Raw genomic sequence first — 24,379 nt, forward strand, 5'->3', positions numbered from 1 at the left:
TAATGTGATTTATTAAAAAGGAAATTATGTGTAACGCATAACAGTGACTGTAAAATATGTATTTTAGGTACAGTTTTGGCATTTGGACTGGGGTCACTAGGCTAGTTTTGGTTGGCCATTGTTGTGCTGGTTTTCTTATGCAGATCTGGCAACCCTGACAATAATTTTCATACATTTTAAGTGGAGTTCACCAAAGAGTGCCATTGTTTTAAATACACATCACTTGTGTAAAAGAACAACACTTACCCCTCTTTCCCCATTGTATTTCTCACTGAATTTGCCATAGTTGTAATAGCTGAATGTAGGGTAGCCCTCAACACCTTCCTGTTTACACAACTCATGATTCTGTCCCTTTGTGCAGTCGACCGCAGCATACGCAATCTGGAAAAACATAACAATGATTATTAATATTAACGCAAAAAAGACTGGAATAGAGCTGGAATAGACCAACACCCTCAATAAAATGTTCTGTGACTGGTAAAGTACATGTAATACTATTGTAATCCTGTGGGCCATCCCTTACAGAAAAGACACACGAAATTCACATTTGCAAAAAACACATGTGATCACATGTGAAATGTGTGTTTTTGGAACATTTTGGTGTGAATTCCATGTGAATTCCCACGTGAAACCCATGGGATAACATGTAAAAACCCATGGGATAACATATGCGACATGTCTCCACATGTGATCACATGTTGTTCACGTCACCACATGTTGCACATGTCATCCCATGGGTTTTTACATGTTATCCCATGGGTTTCACGTGGGAATTCACATGGAATTCACACCAAAATGTTCCAAAAACACACATTTCACATGTGATCACACGTGTTTTTTTGCACATGTTAAACACATGTTGTATACATGTGATCACATGCGAAAAACATGTAAAAAACATGTGAAATTCATGTGTCTTTTCTGTAAGGAATGGTACTGAATGATCATACATCATAGTATTTCATCACATTGTACTTCAAGATACTCCAGAGAATGGCATTACCATGGTAACACATTAGTATTTTTGTATTTGTCTGTTAGTGTATCCACCCATCCATTTGGAACTTAAAAATAAAATGCTAAACAAAAAGATAAAACTCTGTGAGCTCTGGATTGTAGGATGTAGCTTGTGTGGTAAAGAATTATGCTGCATGTCTGATCAAAGTTATGTTGTTTACGCTTCTAAATCCCTTAAGACCCACTGAGACAGCCAAACTCTGGGGAAAATTTAGACATCAGAGAAAATGCTGCATACTTGACAAGCATATTCAAACAAACCAACTACATTAATACACACTGTTTAGTAAGGGATTAACTGAACCCCGCTTTGAATCTCTAAGGCCGTGTTCAGACTTTGTCAACTTTTTCTTGTCAAAAAAGAAGTCAAGTCTGAACACGGCCTAATGGACTAATTTATAGACACTTCATACACTGGTCAATAGTCCATAAGACTGCATGGCAGTGCATTTTAATCTTCTTGATGACCATTGGCTTACGAATACATTTTTTTCTGATATGGCAAAAACGATAAAACTGTAATGGCATCAACATTTAAAAAACCAAAAGATATTTTTTTCCTTTTGAAGTTGAAATTTTAACGTGCGAGAACGTAACTGTGAAATCTAACAGCACAGCTGCTTTGACACTGATGGAGCCGATTCGCTCTCATCTCTCACGTCCCCAAATTTAGCAGCTTTTTCCAGGGTAATGAAAAATGAGTAATACATTCCTGTCGAAAAAAGCCATTCAAAGCAGGGTAAGAAAAAATATAGCAAACAAGCCAATATAAAAACAAGAGCAGAGATTTATTTCCAGGATATCTCAGGACGGCAGTTAGTGAAACATAAACAAACGAACCATAAACGTCTCTTGACGAATAGCACATTTCTGTCATTTTGCTCCGCTGAAAAAAGTGTAGCTGTGTATTTTAGTCCTGTGGACCTGTGTTCATTGCAGTTTATCACTCAAAGGTGAAATCAAAGTGCCCTGCCTGCAGAGCTACACAATATTTATCTTTATGGCAGGCGTGTTTGACAATCACATTGCAGCGTTTTTGCTGTTCTAATGACATAAATCCATCTAGTAAAAAAAACGATGCTGCATTGTGCCGAAATCACTCGAAGTTCTGATGTTCAATGATTTTAGCAATAAAAAAAATGTGTGAATAAATCTGTAACCTACATTTTACACAGAAATCCACTGAAATGTTAAATATATATATACATTTTAGGGATGTCACTTGCGATTAATTGTATCCAGAATAAAAGATTGCGTTTACATAATATATGTCTGTGTACTGTGCAAATTATTTTTGCATTTATATACACAAACACATACATGTATACACAGTATACCTGTATATACACAGTATACCTGTATATATTTAGGAAATATTTTGATGCATTTATTTATATTCACCAATTACTGAAATTCTATATAAACATTTATTAAGTTGATATTTTTCTTAAATACATGCTTGTATGTGTATGTGTTTGTACTGTGAATATTAATTTTGTATTCACACAGACATATGTAAACACAAACTTTTATTTTGGATGGGATTAAATGCGATTAATCTTTTGACATCTCTAATAAATTCAGAATAAACATTATATTAGTTATGCAAAATTATTTAGAAGCAATAAAATCGGATCTTCCAAGATTACAGGCTTCCCCTGGAGGCTGATTTGAATGTTCCCATTATTATTCAGTCTTGCCATTGACAGGAGAAAATGGAGAGGAAAGATGGTGTTTACTCAAAGGTTGCCGGCCAATTCTAGTATTGATCCTCATCTGCTTGTAGTGGAAAACCCTCCCGACACTTGACTGATCTCACTATAACCTCACCAATAAGTAGATGTAAGCAACATAAGACACGTGGCCTGTGATTTTGTGCTTACAGAGGGCGGTTTATGAGATGAATGAGGTCAAAAAGTCATTCAGAAAGGTACCTTAGATCTTTTCAGAGACGTTAATAACCAGCCTTGCAAAGAAAGAAGCCGGGTCAATACAAACAGGAAATTAAACAATCCATGAACTCATGAATATTACAGAAGAAACTAAAAACGTTTTTTTTTTTGCATTTCGTGGCATTAACAACTAAAAACAACTACACACACACCACTGGTTTTATTTTTACAATCAGACAACTTGAATTTAATTGGGCTGATACAAAATAGCATGTTTTTTTCCCCTACAAAAACAATGTGCTAATCGTAGGACAGATAAAAGTGAAGAAATGTTCTCTACCCTGAAGATCACTGACCATGTTTACCAATGCATGTAGGGAAAGGAAATGAGCGATTATGAAACACAGAAAGACATAACAACATGTTAAATGGAACCAGATCCACAAACCTTCCTTCCAACATAAACAAAACTTAACTTTGAAGGTATTCATTGTTTGAGTGTCACAGTCACAATCATTTGCAGATTTGGGTCGGAGATGAGGGCATGGACAAGATCAGTCCTATGCACCATTCTGTAGAATTCCTTTGATGTACAAGTCCTCAAAACTCAAAGGCTTTGTTAAATAGAAAAAATGTAATCTTTCTGTCTATCAGACTCAAATGAATTTAGTCGTTTATAGTCTGAACAACAAAAATAGATTTTTACAAACATGCATCAGACCGCATTTGTACATGAATTGAAATGCGAATTAGGATGTTTGTATTTCATGATTTACAAAATGCAACGCATATGTAACAGTAAATGCACAATACTGTCTAAAGCTGTGTCTGAATTGACTCAGAGATGGAAAGCCATGGTTGACAAAGCAAAGTTTAAAATGTGTTTTAAAGTTTTAAATGTGACCCTGTTTGTGAAAAACATATAAATGTCTCTAATCTAAATCTAATTATGAGAAGACAAGCATCAATATTTTAACCATTAATTTCACTATGATAAGCTGGGTTTTTACAGACTCACGAATAGTTGAAGGAACAAATAGGACATCCTCTTCATACAGTGATTAACGCTGTTGTGTAAAGTGTTAACGCACGCACGCACGCACGCACGCACGCACACACACACACACACACACACACACGGCCCCCAAGCGGACCGCAAAGTACCACCCAAAAATCCCAAATGAAATATGCGGCCCTGTTTTGGCCCGTCTGCATATAGCTGTTACTCAAACTTGATCAATTTAAAACACTTTGAAGTAAAAAACAAAACAAAAACAAGTTACACTCTAATGACTTTCTATGATTGATCATTGCGGTCATTTCTGAGTACTTGAGCACATCATTGGCACAGCGCAAAACCATACAGCTCGCAGAACTTCTAAGCACTTAAGAGATTATACATGTAGAAAATTACAAATGTGGAAAAATAACTATGAATTAAATGTCTCATTGTTTGGGAAACCAGCAGATGGAGCTTTCTGAACAGAGATTTTATTCTTCTAACAAACAATATCTGTTTTTGATAATATCTTTAGGGGCGTTAGCAAGAAATCCAGGACAAAGAGAACCTGGACGCATTGCAATCTTGGCAAAGTATATGTCCAAATGCTATTCATCTGAATAATGATTATGCGTAAGTTTAAAATAACGAGCAATTGAGAGATTAAAGAAAGCTGACGTCGTGCCTGATGAATTTGAGGCATTTGCAAACAACAATTCAACATCTCTGTCTTATGGCCAGTGATAAATGTCTGTACTTAAAGAAGCCAAATGAAATGTTTTCACGAGGACTCTGAGGATTCAGAAGAGTGCCAGCTACTTTCAAAGGGATTTTAGAAAAAGAAGACGACTTGGAGGAAAAAATGTCAGTTTGTAGACATGTGAGAGGGACTGACGGATGAATGTCATGTTACTCTGGAGGAAGAACGTGTTAGAAGTACAGCGTGAAAAAGTGTGAATGCGAAATGTGTGAATTTGAAAGTTAAAGGCATACTTCACCAAACTGAAAAGGCTGGCGTTATTTACACATGCTTGTAGTTTCAACCCTGTTTGGTTTTATCTATGATTTTTAAAAGAATTCTTCACACTGATCTTTTCCGTATGACGACAGCTCACATTAAACCTCAAGCTCCAAAAAAAGCACCATAAATATAGCCTTTGGTGTCTGACAGCTCACATTTACGCTGAACTATCGCTGTGCAAAAGATCAATGTGAAGATTCTTTAAAAATTCCTTTTGTGTGCAAATGATGACAGATTACTTCTCCAACTGACAAAATCACAGTCAAAGCAGTATAATCTGGAAAAACTAGAGCGAGTCAAAGTTTGAATCAAGGTCAACAGCACCGAAATGCACAAAGCCGATGACACCGAAAACCTTGAGAGCATTCCGGAGAGGAAAAGTGATTCAATTCTAGGATGTCTGAAAACCCTCTGAATATGTGAGAGAAAGCATTGCACAATCTATTTTTTGGGTCACAACCCGCCGGTTGAGAATCACTGATAAGGACAAGTTGAAAATCTATTTAATGGGGATGAACCTCACCTTGCGGTCCTCTTTGAAGACCTCGGCTGCTGTTGTAAAATGAGGGACGGCGTTCTTGCAGTGCGGGCACCCTGCGGAATAGAGCAATATGTTAGTATTCACAGAGAGGTCTCACCTTATAATTCTGAGAACAAAAGGCAGGAGGTGATATATCACAGAATAAATAACTGGACAAATATAGAGATGAGTACAAACAGAGAGTGATTGCATACTATAAAAATAACAGTAACTTCCTACAAACAAACACATGCATAATAATCCATCACGGTCTCTTTACAGCAGGTATGAAAAGCTTAGCGATGACAACATTCAGCTTTTCAGCGCATCAAAAGTAGCTTTCTTCTTTTCATTGACAGCCCAACGGAGGCTATCCTGAAGCAATGTATGTCTATCAAACTTCCTGCAGATCACAACTCCTAAACTTTTACTTTCAACACGCTCTTACGAATCGCCTTTGATGCTGAAGGTGTTACTCTTATGAATTATGCATGAATTATGGTGCTAAATGCTTCAAATGAACGTCTTCTATTAAAATAAACAGCTAAAAACCTGCCAAATGCTACACGGCCAAATCACACTGGTTTTGTTTATCGCGCCGGTTTTGTCACGCAATCTTATTTGCACGCATTTGTACTACTGTATGCTTTGAAACGTTATTCAAGAAAGTGGTGACTTTTAATGACAGTTAATGGCACTGTACTATTGTACAACCCAGCAAACAAAAGCCTGTTTGTGTGGGGAACAAGACATCTAATTTAAGTAGCACGAGGGTCATTATAAATAATTGCGCATGAAGTTGTCTACCCTCCTTTTTGCCTCACGTCGCTATTGTATACGCTAAGGCTAGGATGGACGCCAAACCTGTGCAAAGTTGATACGAGTCGGTCTCGGCGGCCGGTCAGATACTCCGATTAAAAACTTCAAGTGTGGCCAATAGTTGTTCTTATAATAACACATCATTTAAACATTAAAGGGACAGTTCACCCAAAAAATAACAATTATGTCATCATTGACTCACCTTCGAGTTGTTCCAAATCTGTATAAACTTCTTTGTTCTGATGAACTCAGAGAAAGATATTTGGAACAATGATGTAACCAAATAGTTCTTGGCCACCATTGACAGCCATAGTAGGAAAAATTACAACGGTAGTCAAATGTTTGCTTTCCTACATCCTTTAAAATATCTTCTTTTGTGTTCAACAGAAGAGAGAAATTTATAACACATTTTTCTTACTATGGTAGTCAATGGCGGCCAAGAACTGTTTGATTACAAGCATTCTTACAAATATCTTCGTGTTCATCAGAGCAAAAATATTTACACAATTTACTCACTTGAGGGTGAATAAATGAAGACAGAACTTTCATATTTGGGTGAACTGTTCCTTTAAGCGCTGGCCAGAACGTTGAGCTGAGAAATTGAGGAACTCAGTAGGGAGGGAGGAGATCTCTTTAAAACTGCTCTGGAGTTGTTCTGATGTGACACGGACATGAGAGATTGGAGGTTTGGGAGAACTAAAGCCCTTGAGTCTGCTCATCCTCTGAAAAGAACACCTTGTTTCGACTATCTCGCTCGCTCTTGAACGGGTATCACTGTTATCAGGACGGCTAGGTGATATTTAAAACTTAGATTGTACAAATGTAAAGACCTGCCCTATTATTAACTAGAAATTTGCTTTTAAAATGACGAAAGTCGCTCGTTCCTGGTAATAGAACAGCGCTTTCAACAGAATAAAACAATGCTAATGGAATAATCCGAAAACTGTAAAAATAGCACAGTTCACTGCTAATAAACTATAATTTTGGTGTTTTGTTCAAGAGTTTTCACAGAAATTCTGTTTTGTAACATTTCTGATTTGTTATAAAGCTAAAAAGACTTTGTAACTGAGAGTAAAGGAGGCCAGCAGAGATGGACTGTGACACAATGAGACCTAACAGCAAATAATTACAGTGGGAATATGCTGCAATCACATTATATCTTTAGCTCATATGCATCTTTTGTGTGAATTTCGCAAAAAGGCCATAAAAACAAAAAATAAAAGACTGAGTGTAGTTTAACACAAACATACACAGAAGAGTTTATTCACGATTTAAAGAGATAGTTCCCCCGAAAATGATAATTCTGTCATCTTTTACTCACCCTCTTGTCACTTCAAACCTGTATGACGTTTTTTTGCAGACCACAAAAGATATTTTGAAGAATGTTGGTAATCGAACAATGGCGGTTCCGATTGACTTGCATTGGTTTTGTGTGCACACAATAAAAGTGAATGGGTGCCGCCGTTGTTCGGTTAACAGCATTCTTCAAAATATCTTCTTTTGTGTTCTGCAGAAGAAAGTCATACAGGTTTGGAATGACATAAGGGTGAGTAAAAGATGAAATAAATGGTGAATTATCTCCATTTTAAATATCATGTAGTATAAAAATACAAGCGTGATATATAAATACTTAAAGATTTGAGTTTCACATCATGTTAATGAGATTATATGTATTCCGATCATGGGAGCTTAATAGACGTCGCTTTGTAACAATTAACGTTGTGTGAACACACAGCAGTCTTCACGTTAGTGTGATCACACACATTTCCTCAAAGACAAATAACAGACAGAGGGAGAATAGAGCGTGACAAAACCAGAGGCGTTTGAGCATCCATTTGGACGGCTACACACGAATAAGCTTTGAAGCCTCCATCAAGATGCTGAGAACACTGTTTGACTTCACAAGGGGAACGGCGACCTGTCAGTAATTCATCTTACTTTGGTTCTTTCAGCTGTACACAATGCAAATGGCTTTTACAAGTGCAAAAAGATGCAGAGATTGAGACAAAGTGGCCAATATCAAATCAAAGAAGCCTGTTGTGATGATTTTTAACACTGGAGAATGTCACATGCAAAGCAGCAGATAGCCATTAACTTTCCAGTGCTTTAAATGATTTATAACAATTATGAATGGTCTAGGAACTAAAATTCTGAACCATATGTCTGTAATATCAGAAGCCTATAGATGCCAGAATGTGTGAATGACTCAAACTACAAGTGCAGTATTGTCTAAAACAGTTTTCTTTTAAATGACGGCTTACATGGAGCGTAGAACATGACCAGGGCGTGTTTCTTCTTTTTCAGAATTTCCCTGAAATCTTCAGCTGCCAGGTGGCTCACGCTGGATGGCGTCTCCTCCCACGATTTCTCTGGAGGCGGTGGGGCCTGGGGACTGAGACAGAGAGAAAAGGGATCGAACAGGTAAACTCAAGAGTCTGAGGTCTTTAAAACGATCAAGTCAGGTCATTATGTAATATTGATACAAATTGACCACAGGAATATCCTGAAAAAACAATAAATAAATAAAACAGACAAATACAACAGGTTTCCAGCGCTTTGCGCTCGAACCCTAATTAGGCTTACAACCTTGAGTTCAATCAACTTTTAATTTTACAGCTACAAAAAAAGTGCAGACACATGAGCAACAGCCAAGCGGCTTCTGAACAAAAAATGATGCTACTTTACGTCAGTTCCTACAAGTTCACACAAATACCTGTTATCTTAATTGAACCGTATCTTTATTTATTTATATTCAGTACTTTTTTTTAAATCAAACTTGTTTTTGTGAGTATTTTGTGGTTGGGAACAAACAAATGCCTACTGGTTTGACATTTTGCTATCTGAAGCGATTACACTCCTACAATTGTGTAAGTGACCTTTTAAAAGGGTCATATGGCGCGAACACATGTTTTTCGGTGTCTTGTATTATCATGTATTAGACACGTAAAATTGCAAAAATGTAAGTGTCGGAACAAAAGATGCATTCTATCTAAAAGCAAATGCTCACCCAGACCTGCCTGAAAAGCCTCGTGTAACCACACCCCCACAAATCCACGTCAGTTCATGGTATGATTTGACTAAGACCGCCCAAATGTATACGCAAGTAAGGTGGGCGTACCTGTCAGTACAATTGCTTTGGAACCAAATGCTTTGTGGTTTAATGTTCCAAATATGGTAAGAGGCGTTACATTTCCATCACACGCTTGCAGTACTTGACCAATCACTACGCACTGGTTAACTGGCCAATCATAGCACACCTCACTTTTCAGAGCAATGAGCTTTGTTAAAAATCTGCGCGTTTCAGAGAGGCGGGGCAAAGAGGAGATACAAACATGCACGGTATGTGGAAAATACAGCGTTTTTAACCTTAAATCGTGTATACACAGTGCATTACATCTAAAACAAACGATAATATTAGTTTTAGCCGTGTCATATGACCCCTTTAAAACAAATAGACTTTAGATTCTAGGGATCAACCGCATTTGATGCCATTGGAAAATGCAGATAAACATCTGTAACCATACCGTACATTTTATAGATGGTTTCATCGGACACATGTGCCTGGCCCTCACATTTTAGTAAATATTTTATTATATCTTTTCATGTGTCAACACTGAAGAAATGACACTTTGCTACAATGTAAAGTAGTGAGTGTACAGCTTGTTTAACAGTGTTGTGGCTGTGTGAGTTATTTTGAGGGGACAGCAAATTTACACTGTTAAACAAGCTGTACACTCACTACTTTACATTGTAGCAAAGTGTCATTTCTTCAGTGTTGACACATGAAAAGATATAATAAAATATGTATATGTATATATGAAGGCAAAAGCATCTACCTATACATACATCTATGACATGAGTGAAAAAACAATTAAAATTCCGATTGGATTAAACATAAAGGGATAGTTCACCCAAAAATGAAAATTCTGTCATCATCAACATTTTGTCATTTCAAACCTGTATGACTTTCTTCTGCAGAATACAAAAGATATTTTGAGGAATGTTGGTAAACAAAACTCTTGCTCCCCATTGACTTGCATTGGTTTTGTGTCCGTACAATAAAAGTCAACAGGGACCTGCGTTTTTTGGTTACCAACGTTTCTAAAAATATCTTCTTTTGTGTTTTGCAGAAGAAAGAACGTAATTTCTCTTTGGGTGAACTACTCATTAAATGCTGTTGTTAAATGCAGATTATTGCACAACTGTAAATGTAGATTTTATATTTTTGCACATATTTTATGTTATACATACATGCAAAACACAGTTGTCATGCCATAAAAAATATTCCAGTCTTCAAAAACTTAGTTACACTAAAAAATGACGAAAAAAACCAAGTCGACTCACTTCTGCAGCCACTCAATGATCTTGTCTTTGCTCCGTAACTGAGGAAGCGTGTACTTCTCTTCTGCTGTTTCAAAGTACTTCACCGTAGGAAAGCCTGAGATTTTAAACCGCTCTCCTATAGACTTGTGAATGGTGGTGTCCACTGCTGCCAGTACACCTGGACTCTGACACCACAGACATACAGTATATGAATAAACATTTACAGATGAACGTTTTACTTACATTCAGCAATAAATCTCACTGGTTCAAATAACACAAAATGAAATGGACCCAAGATGCATTGCGGGTTTAATTGTTCAAAAACACTCGGAGCAATTCTCCTTTCTCACGAAAAATCAATGTGACCACAGAGCAAATTAGAGATGCTCATTTTTAACCCAAATCACTTTTCAAAAACTTTCCAGCAATTATGGAACTCATTAAGAGTTTCAAATGTCTCGGCATCGCTTAATTAAAATCACGAGGCTGTGTTAATTTGAGAAAAAAGCCAGTTTGCCATTTTAATATTGATCGTGTTTTGTGGTTGAGAAGACCTCCTGCAGGTGGAGGAGATAGGATGTGTAATTATTAAACGCCTTGTGAAGCTCAACAAAGGAGACGGGGGACACAGACTTCGGTTGTGTCAAAAAGTTTCACTGTCAGTTGAAGACAAAAGAAGATATTTCAAGAAATGTCTCAGTGGTTTTGATACAATACAATGGAAGTCAATGGGGGCCAATGTTGTTTTGGGTACCAACATTCTTTAAAATATCTTCTTTTGCGTTCAGCAGTCAAACAGGTTTAAAATGACATGAGGTTGAGTAAATCTGCAAATGCAAATTTTCAAAAAGTGCCTTCATAAAAAATATTGCATGTTAAGTCATTGACGTATTGGGCCTATACACAAAAATATCTCATCAAAGTGAAATCAGTACCTTTCAGAGACACACTTAAGAGATAAGTTATGCTCCTTAAATATCTCTGCCATCCACTTTTCAAACGTCATGTTTATAATGTTCCATCTTACATTTATATATGCACATTTAAATACCCTTATTCCAAACACTCAGTCAGATGCAAATGGATGCTTTATGCTTTAAAAAAACATCCCCCAACCGCAGACCCCCTCATTCGAATGTGTGTAGGGGCCGTGAGCGAACGGAATGAGAAAAATAAATGACTTCAGCTCTCTCATGGGAGAAGGTGTGAGGGCTAGCATGCATTAGATAATGCGTAACGTGCTGTTATTGAACTCTGGGAAGAGCATCATTCTGACCGAGCTGAAGGCTAAGGGGACGGCACATGGGAAAATGAGATAATTACTCCAACCATGAGGCTCTGGTGACTTACTTGGCCTCCAACTCTGGATGCGAGCAGAGCTAGCGTGGCGGACACACCCGGCTAATGAGAACCACACTGCTTGCTTGCATAACGTGACCGGAGATGTTGCTTGTGAATTGTAAATGTCTCATGTTGTAACTCTATGGCTTAAAAAATCAACATATATGCATGGAAATTTTGGATCGTAAATTGCAGAACTGTGAGGTTATTTTCAGATTGGTCAGAGGGCGTTTTTAAAGTTGTCTAGGATGATGGAAAATTGAAATTTGCTTATTTTAATCAAGCCAATTGGACACGGTTGTCTTATGAGCAATCACTGAAAGTGACAACTTCACACCTGGAACCATTTCATTACATGGACAGATGATTTGTACAACCAAAGACCTAAAATGATTTTCTAATAACTAAATATTATTCAGTTTTCTTATGTGAGAATAATATATAAAGGAACTCACATCTGGATCTTTGTTGAGGATTTCAGCAGCTTCATCATATTCTGGCTTCATCTTCTTACAATGGCCACACCCTGAAAACCAAGGCAACCAACAAAGAAAGGTCAGGCATAATACTGAGATTTCACATTCGAACATCATAAACAACACGCAACAGAAAATGCTGCACGAAACACTGCCGTTTCATATAATGCCTGCAAAGATTGTGGTTGCGATAGGACTGTCATTGCATTAGACTGATGATAAATTTGAATTCTTAAAGGGATAGTTCACCCCCCCAAAAAAAATCTGTAATCATTTAAGCACCCTCATGTCATTTTAAAGCCTGTATATGACTTTCTTGTGTGGAACACAAAAGAAGATATTTTGAGAAATGTCTCAGTGGTTTTGTGTCCATACAGTGGATGTCAATGTGGAGCAATGTTGTTTGGTTAACAACATTCTTCAAAACATTTTCTTTTGTGTTCTGCAGAAGAAAGAAAGTCATACAGGTTTGGGTGAGGGTGAGTAAATGATGAAATTTTTGGATGAAATCTCCCTTTGATTTATATGAATAATTGTGAATAAGGATTTATATAACACATTACTGCTTTAGATTCTGCTCATATTCACTTTAAATAGTTTCTTAAAAATATTTTTAAATCATTTACTCACCCTCGAGTTGTTCCTAATTTGTATAAATTGATTTGCTCTGATGAATACAGGGAAAGATATTTGTAAGAATGCTTGTAACCAAACAGTTTTTGGCCACCATTGACTACCATAGTAGAATAAATGACAAGAAACTTAATTCTTCAAAATATATTTTGTGTTCAACAGAACAAAAACAATTATAAAGAAATTTTTCCTACTTTTCCTACTATGTTTTTCGTTTCGTTCAGGCAAATACCAGAAAACCACCTTAGACTGGTTTGTTGTTTAGGGTGGTCATACAAGGTTGACAAAGAGCTAGCGCAGTCAAACTCAATATCTACGAAAGAGTACCAGATGTAAGTCTTTAAAATCACCATAATGATTAAAAACAGCAGAAACTTCCCTTTCCAAGTACTTTAAGAGTTTCCTTCCCAATTCTCCACCTGTTACATAATCACAACAGCTGTCGCAGCAAACATAAGCCAGAGCTTACAAGCCAAGCCTGGATTCATTATGTATTTATTATTTACGCTACAGAAACACGAACAAATGAACTAACATCTTCAATATGTTTGCATTTTTATTGCACACAATGAAAACAACAGGTTTCACATCATCACAGGTATAAAACGCAACCAGGTTGTGAGAACAACACGGCTTATTGGCAGTATTTCATGTTGTAACTCTTTAGAAGAATAAGGTGACCTTAAATCAAGTCACATGAAATTTGTACAGCGCCAAGTGTCACTACACATCGTAATTCACAGTTAAGGCGATGCTGAGAAAGGATCATTTTTAGCAAATTGAGCAATGATGATTATGCGAGTTGAGGCCTAACCGTTGTTGTCACTGTTGCGATAACAGCAATGCACATGTGTAACGATGTTTATGTATAAGCAGGGATACAGCATTAGGTCTTGTTGACGAGAATGTCAACAAGTTATGTGGCACCTTCTCACTATATTAATGCTTGTATACACTCAGCGGCTGATTGGTAGGATATACACCCTGTGCCTTTCAGGAAATGAATATGTTCTATCAGAGGTGTTTGATCAAAAATGTATGAAATCGAGAGCTGCCGTCCTTCAAAAACGAAAATAGCAACCCCTCCAAGAAATTGAAACACGGCTGACACGCTCATATCTTCAAATCTGTGTCAGGTAGATTCATATGAGAAAAGATTTGGTAAAAACAACACTGTGCACACACAATGTGTGACAGAAATACAATTCATACAAGATGAACAGACGGAATGTTTATTTGTTTTTAAGAAAATCCATCTGTGATTTAAATCAGATTCCACCTGATCTTAGCGTGATGGCATCAAATGGTAATAGCAGGGAATTTTTTTTACAGTTACCCCAGTACTGAATGGTTCCTATATGAAAACGTGCAGATCTTAAAGGTGCTGTGTGTAATATTTAGGAGGACCAATTAACCCTTTTAAACCGGACGTGTCGTCGCCGACACATTCTACTAAGCGGTATTCATTTTACCATAACTCTGCAACCATTTGTGCTATCACAAAATTCGAATTGCTCCTATAAGTAGACAAACTGTGCTTTATGAACATATATGGTATATTACGGTAATGTCTTGCGTTCTGTCAGCCAATCGCTGCTGTTTTTGTGGAGAGCGGCAGGGGGCGAACATGAACAGGTAGTTACGGAGCTGCTGTTTTCGTGGAGCTCGACAGGTTACAGCGTTTTTGAGCAAGCTAACAAAACATGGGAAAGAGGAGATATACACAACAGAAGAAGCAATTAGGATGATTTTCGACAATGAAACGTGTGTGATGTGGGCCTGTGCTTGCAATTAGACAGGAACTGCTTCAGACACCACCACATTTGAGTGAATTGTGCAAAAAAATACACCCGGAGAACTGGGATAATAAAGGCTCGTGAATGAAAACTATGTACATGAGTGACACTAAAAAGACTTTTATGCACGTACTACAGTATATTTTTCAAGTCTGAAGTGCTAGGTTCTTTTGTTCTTTAGTTTTTTAAGAATTTATAAATAAAAATCAGTAAAAAATGATTTCCTTTTTTATTTTTGTCTATATAAATTCAATTTACAAACTCACAACACATAGTAATGGTCAATAACCTTAATTTATTTAAAGACATTTGTTTTCTGTAAAAAATGATACCTAGCACATGATGATGGCACATTGTGTTAGAATTTGACTGTCAAAAAAACAAAATGTGTGAAAACAGCCTATTTTTGCTTCAGGTTCTAAAGGGTTAACAGAAATGCAATATAAAATACATAACTATGTCTTCAGAGGTGTATAGACCTTACATAATGTTATGTTTTTATTACCTTAGAATGAGCTATTTCTATCTACATACACCGCGGGTCCCCTTACATGGAATTCGCCATGTTTCTACAGTAGCCCTAAATGGACAAACTGCTCTACAGAGCGCGTTTCGTAACTACGTTATCTCCTTAAGCAAAGAAACGAAAACGTGACAACATCTTAGCCCTGTGTCAGCCACCGTGGTGCTACGAAAGGGAGGGGTGAGCAGTGGAGTGAGCCGTAGGTTGCAATTCACAACCTCACCACTAGATGCTGCAACATTTTAAACACTGGACCTTTAACCTTTTTAAATAAATAAAACAGTTGTAAGGAATCATCAGAAGCCATGTTGGCAATCTACTCACAAGGAGCGTAGAACATCACCAGGGCAGAAGGATGCTCCTCTAGAAACGTATCGAAGGTGTCGTCTGTCAGGTGGAAAACCGCAGAGCCCGACTCTGACCAAGGCACCTCTGGAGTTTTAGCTTGTGGAGGTTGGGGACTATAACAACATATAAAAAGAAAATAGATTACTCCTTAAGTCATTATGTCACTGTCTACAGTCACTATATGAGCTATATGACTCACAGCTTTCCACATGGTTAATGCAAGAAGACATCTTAGAGTTGGACACGATTGGTGAATATCTCACCATTGGTTTCAGCTCAATGCATCTGGTGGGGAACGCCCATGTGACTGGAGAGAGCTTCTCTGAACCACAAAAAGCCTGTATTTCACATGTTTCTTAACAGGCTCTGTGTCCATAAATCAACATCACAAGATTTTCTCTAGAGTACAAGGAGACAGGAGGTTGTCTCCTAAAAGTGATGCAGCGGATTAAAGAGCTGCCAGAAGAAGCTTTGCTAGACACTAGAGAGCCCAACCTAACTTAACCTTGACATGCAGAGGACAAAGTGCATTAGCAAAAGCTTGAGACAACATGGTTGTATTGGCAAATCGACTCCAGCTGTGATTTAATTTATGGAGTAATATAGAGTTTAAGTCAAGGCACATAATTCAGAACTTAAAATATTGCCAAGTACATTGCATAACTTAATTCCATAAATATGATCAAATAGTCTTAACATATCAGTTGTTCCATTCCTCACCTTTAATTTACAGTGATTCAAATTAAGATTTCATTTATCACAATAACCATGACCATAATAATCATACAATCCAGTAAAGCTCGAATCAAATGAGACGTCCAAACAGGCAGACTTCAAAGTAGCCACCTGAAAAATTTGATCAACCAACTTCTTGAGGTCTCAAACAAATGCTGGGTGAATTTCAACACGGCGTTGAGTCAAAAAAGGACGAACCCAGTCGTTGGGTTATATTTGACCCATCAATAGAAACAAACCAGCATAGGTTAATTTATAACCCAATGGCTGGGTCCCTTTTTGACCCAACGCTGGGTTGAAAATAAGCAAACATTTTTGAGAGTGCACCCTAGGATGCTTTTTAAACAATGTTGAAAGGAATTCCCATCTATGCTGTGCTCATACTGGCTGTTTTCTTCATTATTTAGTTTTGGTTTTATATTGAAATAAATTGATATGTTGACACAATTATATATTTTTCCACATAACTGCACTCACATGTATGCCTTTATATCAATAGGTTTGTAAAATCATGAGAAACATCAAAACAGTTATTGACCCCAAACTTTGAAACGGTCGTGTCTTTTAATATAATACACAGAAGAGAGCATAAAACCTCATCACAACTTTATAATGAGGCACAGATGAGTGTTTACATCCAGTACTTCACAATGCACAACAGATCTTTCACACTACAGTAAACACTCCCTAGACAATGTGCTTATTGTGAGATTGTGTGGCTTGAATCCAGGACGTCACACCTTGTACAACTAAATAAGGCTAAATAAAAATTTTAGAGCTCTTAAAGGAATAGTTAGGCTAAAAATGAAAAAATTAATGTATTTTAATACAGCAATGTAATTTTGGTGGTCTTTTCACACGACAATAACCAAATGGCTTCAGATGACTTGGAATATAGCTGCATATCGATTCTTAAAATCTTCACAAAAGATCCGCAGACAAATATGAACCACATGAGGGTGAGAAAATAATGACAGAAGTTTTATTTTAGTGTGAACGGCTCATTTCAGATTGCAAAGTTTATAAGGATGAAAGAAACAAGTGCCTGTGTGTGTCTGTTTGTGTTTTAAATGCATTTTGTTGGCTTACTTCTTCAACCAGTCAGTGATGTCTTTGGAAGTAGCTCCATAATTCTCGTAGTGATGCAAGAACTTTCCCTTCCTTTCAGAAAAAAAGTAGAAATATTAGTGGGAAAAAGAAAATCACACAAGAAAACCCACAGCAAATCTTTGAGGCCACCATTAAACTGGATGTTAAAATGTAAATCAAATCAAATTATCCATAATAATATGTAGATAAATCAACTGTACAACAAGTTAACCAATTGCAAGATGCCAAAATATTATTTTTTTATGGAGAGAAATTAACTAAGCTGTAGTGTCTATGCAAGTGATACAGGTTTAATTGTGGCTCGCTACGTATCCAGATACCATGACTTCCTTTCTTTATTGTTTTTATTAAAAAAAAAAAAAAAACTCAGTTTGCAAAACAAAAGCAGTTTTGTGTAAACCTTCCCTTTTATTTTTTTAAAACACTGTTAAATGTTTATTAACACTTATTCTCTCAACACAAATTGCACTAGACAGCTCAGGATATTTGTACAGACACACCAAAGCGATGAATTACAAACAACATCCAAGACCGCTGCCCGCCTCTTGCCATCCAAGATAAACATTTTAAATGAATGCTGGACTCAAAGCTAATTAAGCCATCGGGCTCAGGGCTCTTAGCATAATCAAAGACCTCGGCTAACAGCCTTTGTGATCTTTACTAATCCACAGAACCAAGAACAGCCAACATCACAAACGTATACAGATGCTCTTGAATTTAACACAGCAGTGTGGAAGAAAACTTCATGCAAGTTTTTTATCTGCCCTCATCTTTGCTCCCATTCCGTGATTGAAAATAATTCACAGCACATGAGGGTTAAGAAACACTGGCAGTGGACGGCCATTTGTAACTGTCACTAAACAGTTGGGATTTGTGGCAACTTAACACAAAACAGAATAATATGGAAAACCCATCTGGAAATAGAATACCCACTTTAGTGCTTTTAGTCTGCCTTAAATGACCTTCAACATCCAAGTGACCTTAAAGTGATAGTTCACCCAGAAATAAAAATGGTCATCATTTAATCACCCTCATGTCCATTTCTTCTGTGGAACACAAAAAATAGATATTTTAAGAAATGTTCATATAAAGGAAGTCAATAACATTCATTGCTGTTTGGTTACCAATGTTCTTGAAAATATCTTCTATTGTGTTCTGCAGGAGAAAGCCATGCAGGTTTGGAATGACATGAGAGTGAGTAAATGAGAAAATAATTTTCATTTTTGAACTATCCATTTAAACTGAATTGGGGCAGTTGTGGCCTAATGGTTAGAGAGTCGGACTCGTGACCAGAAGGTTGCCGGTTCGATTCCCAGGCGGGTAACGACTGAGGTGCCCTTGAGCAAGGCACCTTACCCCTACTTGCTCCCCGGGCGCTGCAGTGATAGCTGCCCACTGCTCCGGGGGTACGTGTGTTCACCACTTGCTGTGCGTGTGTTCACTACTCTCTGGATGGGTTAAATGCAGAGGTCACATTTCGTTGCCTTGTACTTGTACATGTGCAATGACAATAAAGTCTAATCTAATCTATCTTGTTCCTAAGGGGCAAAATTAGCTTCTTTGTAAGGTCCCAATTTTAAAGTCCCAAAGAACCGGAAGTTCCAATCGTTTTTACTTCCGTATTCTGACACATTTCCAAGTGAAAAGCAATTTCAAAGGAGAAAATTAGTGGGCGTGGCTTGCGCGTTTCCCTGGAAATTGATTGGATGTGTAAAAACAGCCATTGCATTTTGAAATGAAACTGGCAGCAGACTGACAGTTGAAGGGGAGAAGTTAACAGATGCTCCGGCCAAGCCGTCTAATTTACGTCATTTGAGATGGATAGTCATAACAAGGCGGAAGTGGATTTTCACATTTTAACTGAAGATTATGAGGGTAGATGAATTTTAAAAAGAAAATGAACCACATTGATAAGCTATTTACAATAAACGCTGCAATATTTCATGAAAAAATAAGAATTGTCATTTTTAATTTCACTGAGACTTTAAACTATTTTGAGTTTTTTTCTGTGCATTGGGATTTGAAAAATAAAGCACTGGAGAAAAGTTAAAAGAACAGCAGTGTTGTTTCCGAAAATCCTTTTATAAGAATGCATTTCTCATACGTAAATGAGATTGAGCCAGTGACCCTTAGCTGGACTGTACAACAAATGGGTTCCTTTCTAAACCTTATTTCCTATTCTGCGTCTCCTTTAGAGTAAATTAGTAATAATTGTACAAAAACTGTGTGTTATTACATTTTCTACTAATACTGGAAACTGTATGTGAGCTCTTTTTCAAAACGACCTTCTTATTACCACACACTTTTTAAAGAATTTCAATTTAACGGCACCTGATGCAAATCTTCTTCAAGACTTTTAATTCAGCACAAAGCATGCTAGCCAGTCTCAGTCAGAGCCATTGAGAGAGAGAGTTGCGTCTTCTCCGTTGACTCCAATGGAACAGTTTTTTCACAGTTTCAATAGTTCCCGGAAGTTACTGGTAACGCATGGAGCTGCGACTAAACAGACCAACTGAGGTAAACTTTTAACCCATTTAACCCAAAGACATTTAATGAATAAAAAATGAAAGAAATAAAGCATTTTAAAGAGAAAACATAACTTCCTGGAACTATCTGAAGGATCCATGAATCACGTGAAACGGGCTCTCAATAGTTCCCGGAAGTTACTAGTTACGCACGGAGCTGAGACTAAACAGACCAACTGAGGTAAACTTTTAACCCATTTAAAGACGAAAGCCATTTAATGAATAAAAAAAATGAAAGAAATAAAGCATTTAAAGAGAAAAAATAACTTCCTGGAACGGATGGCTCCATGAATCACGTGACGCTCCAGCGTTTTGGACTTGTTGGCAGAACTCTCTCTCTCAATGGCTCTGGCCAGTCTATCCTATTTGATACAATTCTTCACACGGTGATAGGGCTGCAACAACTAATCGATAAAATCGATAATAATCGATAATGAAATTCGTTGTCAACAAATTTCATTATCGATTAGTTGGTCTGTGACGTCACGCAGTTATAAATCAAGCGCATCTTCTTCCCTTTCAAAATGACCATTTTAGATGTTTCTCTCCGTGCAGCATGAGCTGCGCAGTTTTAAAGTCGGACGTGTATCTCCGTGGTTGCGTCTCTCCGTGCGGCACATGTTGCGCAGTTTTAAAGTCAGACGTGTCTCTCGGTGCATGCGTCTCTCCATGCAGCGCGAGGTGCGCAGTTTTAAAGTCAGACGTGTCTCTCGGTGCATGCGTCTCTCCATGCAGCGCGAGGTGCGCAGTTTTAAAGTCAGACGTGTTTTGCATGCATCTCTTCAAGCTGCGCAGTTTTAAAGTTTAAAAGGGAGAGGTGTTTAAATGACAAAATTAAAGATTATATTAGTAAAACCCAATTTGTGGCGTTTGCACTTTGCAAAGTACATATTAGGCTAAATACCCTGATTTGGTGGTTTATTTAGTTCAGAGGTGGGTAACGAAGTACATTTACTTGAGTACTGTACTTAAGTACACTTTTTGAGTATTTGTACTGTACTTTTTCTGTTTACTTTTTACTGTACCTCACTACATTTGAATGACAAATATCTCACTTTTAATGGCACAGAAAATGATTTCCTTGGCCGACCCTCCCCTCGCTCCCACGTTTGGGAGAGACTATTGTCAGTTGCTTCTAATATGACACACCTGAATCAACTCACCAGGTGTATTAATTATGGAGACATTCACAACATTTTGGGAGAAGGCTAATGAGTTCAGTTGTGTATACTTTTCCCATATCTGATTTACTTATCATAAGCAAAAGATGTAATTACATTTATATTCGATTAATCGGAAAAAATAATCGTCCAACTAATCGATTATCAAAATAATCGTTAGTTGCAGCCCTACACGGTGACTTTGTACAGTACGTTGGAGTTATCAACCTAAGTAAAACTCACTCAAAGTAGCAGAAGGTTGGGTAACCCTTGACGCTGTACTCCTGCTTCAGCCCGTCAAACTCCGCCGGATGCACGTTCATCCCCGCCAGCACCTGCACAGAGGCAATGGATTAGACGGCAAACAAACAATCCCTGTCTACAACCACAAACACCAGAAATGAAGATGAATGGATGCATCAGAGTGTAGGCAGAAAGCTTGTCAATGGAGATGAAGAAAGCGTGGCACGCGTAGAAGTGAGACACGGTATATCCCTTCTGATAACATTGAGAGACCTGATGTGCTGGCCCCACCCCGGAAATATTTTTAACCCACTTCGGTTTTTGAGATGACTGAGTATACTCAGATTTACAGTACCTCATGCTTAAATGTGTCAAAATTATCATCCGTTGCCATGGCGCGTCACATTTCTACGTTGAAACGATTTCAAACAAACTGCAGTCATGACAGGTCATGTTTGATGATGAATTCTTGAATAAATGCACGTTATCTGAGAGTTAGTCACAAATCGTCTCCGGTGCCCCAAAGCATCCGTCAGGACAATGAAAAATGTGCAGACAAACTTTGCTGACCGGCGATTACCTCCCGAATCCATCAACGTTTCTGCAACGCTATCAGCTTCTCGCCACACGTACGTGGGAACTCAGAAACACAGGAGGCAGCAAATCTACTCACGTCACGTCTATACCAGCAAGCCACCAATTCATTATGCAAATCTCTAGTTGCTTATTTACTAGCTCCTGTAGTGCGCACTCATCAGTCTGAGAAACACGTACTGCTGAAATTTTCTTGATCCTAATGCTGATCGATATTTTTTTATCCGATGAGGTTTTAAGTTAACCAGATAAAAGGAGGATCAGAAACTTCTTACTTTCGTAAGCTTCTGTGTCGCTTTGAAATCTACACTTTCGATTTAGACAATGCCAATTTAAGGACCGACATGCGTGCACTTCTGAGATTGGTGAAAGAACACAAGGAAAGAAAATAAAAAGAGAATGGAAAAATACTGTATGTAGAGAAGTGCATTGGGGGTCCCGCAGCGGTGTACATAGAGATATTGAGCTGAGCTGGCATATAATCCATACTTGACCATACACTTCAACAGCAGGAAGTACATCCAATAACTGTACTATGAAATCAGCACAAGTGCTTTTAGGCAAAATTGCCTCTCGCTCTAATGAGGGGAACTAAATGTTCTGTCAAAAAGAGACATCAATAGTTTTGCAAAACATCCCAACTGTTAAAGTACTTCAACAAGTGTAGCGGCTACAATAAAACCTTTTAATACATAGCCTGGCGTTAACTGGAAATCACACAATCAATTATAAATGGCTGTGACATTAGGGGGTGGGAGTCGGCGGGGACTTGGCGACACAATATTACAGTACATCAATATCAGGGTCATATGATAGTATTGCGATTCTTCATGTTTATATCCACTTTTAAAACGTGAAATATTCATCTTTTCATCTACACTGGACTGTGATGCTTCACATAATTATATTCCTAGCTCATTTTGAGGTTAAATTTTGATTAAATAATATTTGATCTAATGCTACATTATGTTTCGCCTTATACAGCCACGGAGAAAAAAATTGAGAGAAAATTAGATTTTTTATTTATTCAGCATTTCTAGATGTATGTTTTGGCTATTCCAGTCCAGTGTCTGTTAAATTTCAACAAAATCAAACCTCAGGAGTCATACAACAGCAATGTGAAACACTGCATTACAAGACACATAATAACTTATAAAAATCAAGGTTATCCCATAAAAAAATAATTTTTGAACTTTTCCTAAATACAAATATTACTGATGTATTGCATAAAAGTGAATATGAACTTGTTTTATTCAAAACAGTATTTGAGAGCATCTTCTCTGTTATTTTGACTTTATTTAACTTTCTGCAAATAAATGCAAATAGAAACAATATTTTGATTTGAAATCTGGGAGAAATATTGTTTGTACTGAAACACATAATAATACGTTTTGAAATGGTCTATAAGTTTTTTCAAGAGCTGTATATCATATTCCCCTGAACGATACTTACATATTTTCCTTTTGTCTCAGTGGCTGCTTGCTGAAAAATGGGCTGCATCCTTTTACACACGCCACACCCTGCGTGCAGGAGAACATAAAGTTAATATAACATTATGGTTATGTTACATATAATATAACTGAACTCGCATAGAAAGTGCTATGCGATTCCTGTAGATCTAGACACGATTTCTCCATCTAGATCAACAGGAAATAATTTCTCATCTATGGATCTGTTAATGAGTTTTTGGGTTTCTCCGAGTGTAACAAGGAACCAAGACAGAGATAAATGAGGTTGGGAGATGAAGAGGATTTTTTTAAACCCCTGCTCATGTCATACTGATAGCTATTTATCAGTCGACTTTATACCTCGACTACATTCACGCATAAAATTGATTCACGCAAGAATACGGCACACAATTCTTTCATTGAAAGAATTGAATACGTGTCAATTGAACATGGCAGGTTTTGTATGATTGCACACAGTTTGCATCATAGAAAGTGTGTAGTAGTGTCTGATGATTACTGGCCAGACTCCTGAGATGACTCACATGGCGCATACAACATCATGAGGATGGGCCGTTCTTCTTTCTTCAGAAGTTTCCGAAAGTCCTGCAGGCAAAAGTCAGTGAGATGAGAATTCAGACACGACCTGTAGAAGACTTTCAGATGATCTCAAAACCGGTTACAAGGTCTCACCGTAATTAAGCAGCATAGATTCACAAGGCTCTTTCATTAGCATTGTTTATCGCTTCATTACTACATTACACAGCTCAATGGAGAACAGTTCTGGCAATTGACACTCTCTAAACCATGATATTCTTCAAAACAAAAAGAAACGCAATTGGTAATCATTGAGGACCA

The 24,379-nt window shown here is 37.5% G+C and overlaps 1 protein-coding gene across 1 annotated transcript in view; it reads right to left on the reverse strand.

The window, feature by feature from the left end:
• pdia5 (protein disulfide isomerase family A, member 5) overlaps positions 1-24,379 on the reverse strand; it is a 47,274-nt gene that overhangs the window by 2,392 nt on the left and 20,503 nt on the right. The window contains exons 7-16 of the mRNA XM_057336766.1: positions 24,067-24,127; positions 23,529-23,596; positions 21,483-21,574; positions 17,534-17,605; positions 15,686-15,822; positions 12,389-12,459; positions 10,614-10,777; positions 8,531-8,661; positions 5,454-5,524; positions 247-381 (exon numbers count right to left, since the gene is read on the reverse strand). Coding sequence (XP_057192749.1) covers positions 247-381; positions 5,454-5,524; positions 8,531-8,661; positions 10,614-10,777; positions 12,389-12,459; positions 15,686-15,822; positions 17,534-17,605; positions 21,483-21,574; positions 23,529-23,596; positions 24,067-24,127 — 1,002 coding nt within the window. The remainder of the gene's footprint in view (positions 1-246; positions 382-5,453; positions 5,525-8,530; positions 8,662-10,613; positions 10,778-12,388; positions 12,460-15,685; positions 15,823-17,533; positions 17,606-21,482; positions 21,575-23,528; positions 23,597-24,066; positions 24,128-24,379) is intronic.

The sequence above is a fragment of the Triplophysa rosa genome, linkage group LG6 (genome assembly GCF_024868665.1).
Source record: "Triplophysa rosa linkage group LG6, Trosa_1v2, whole genome shotgun sequence".
NCBI lineage: Eukaryota > Metazoa > Chordata > Actinopteri > Cypriniformes > Nemacheilidae > Triplophysa > Triplophysa rosa.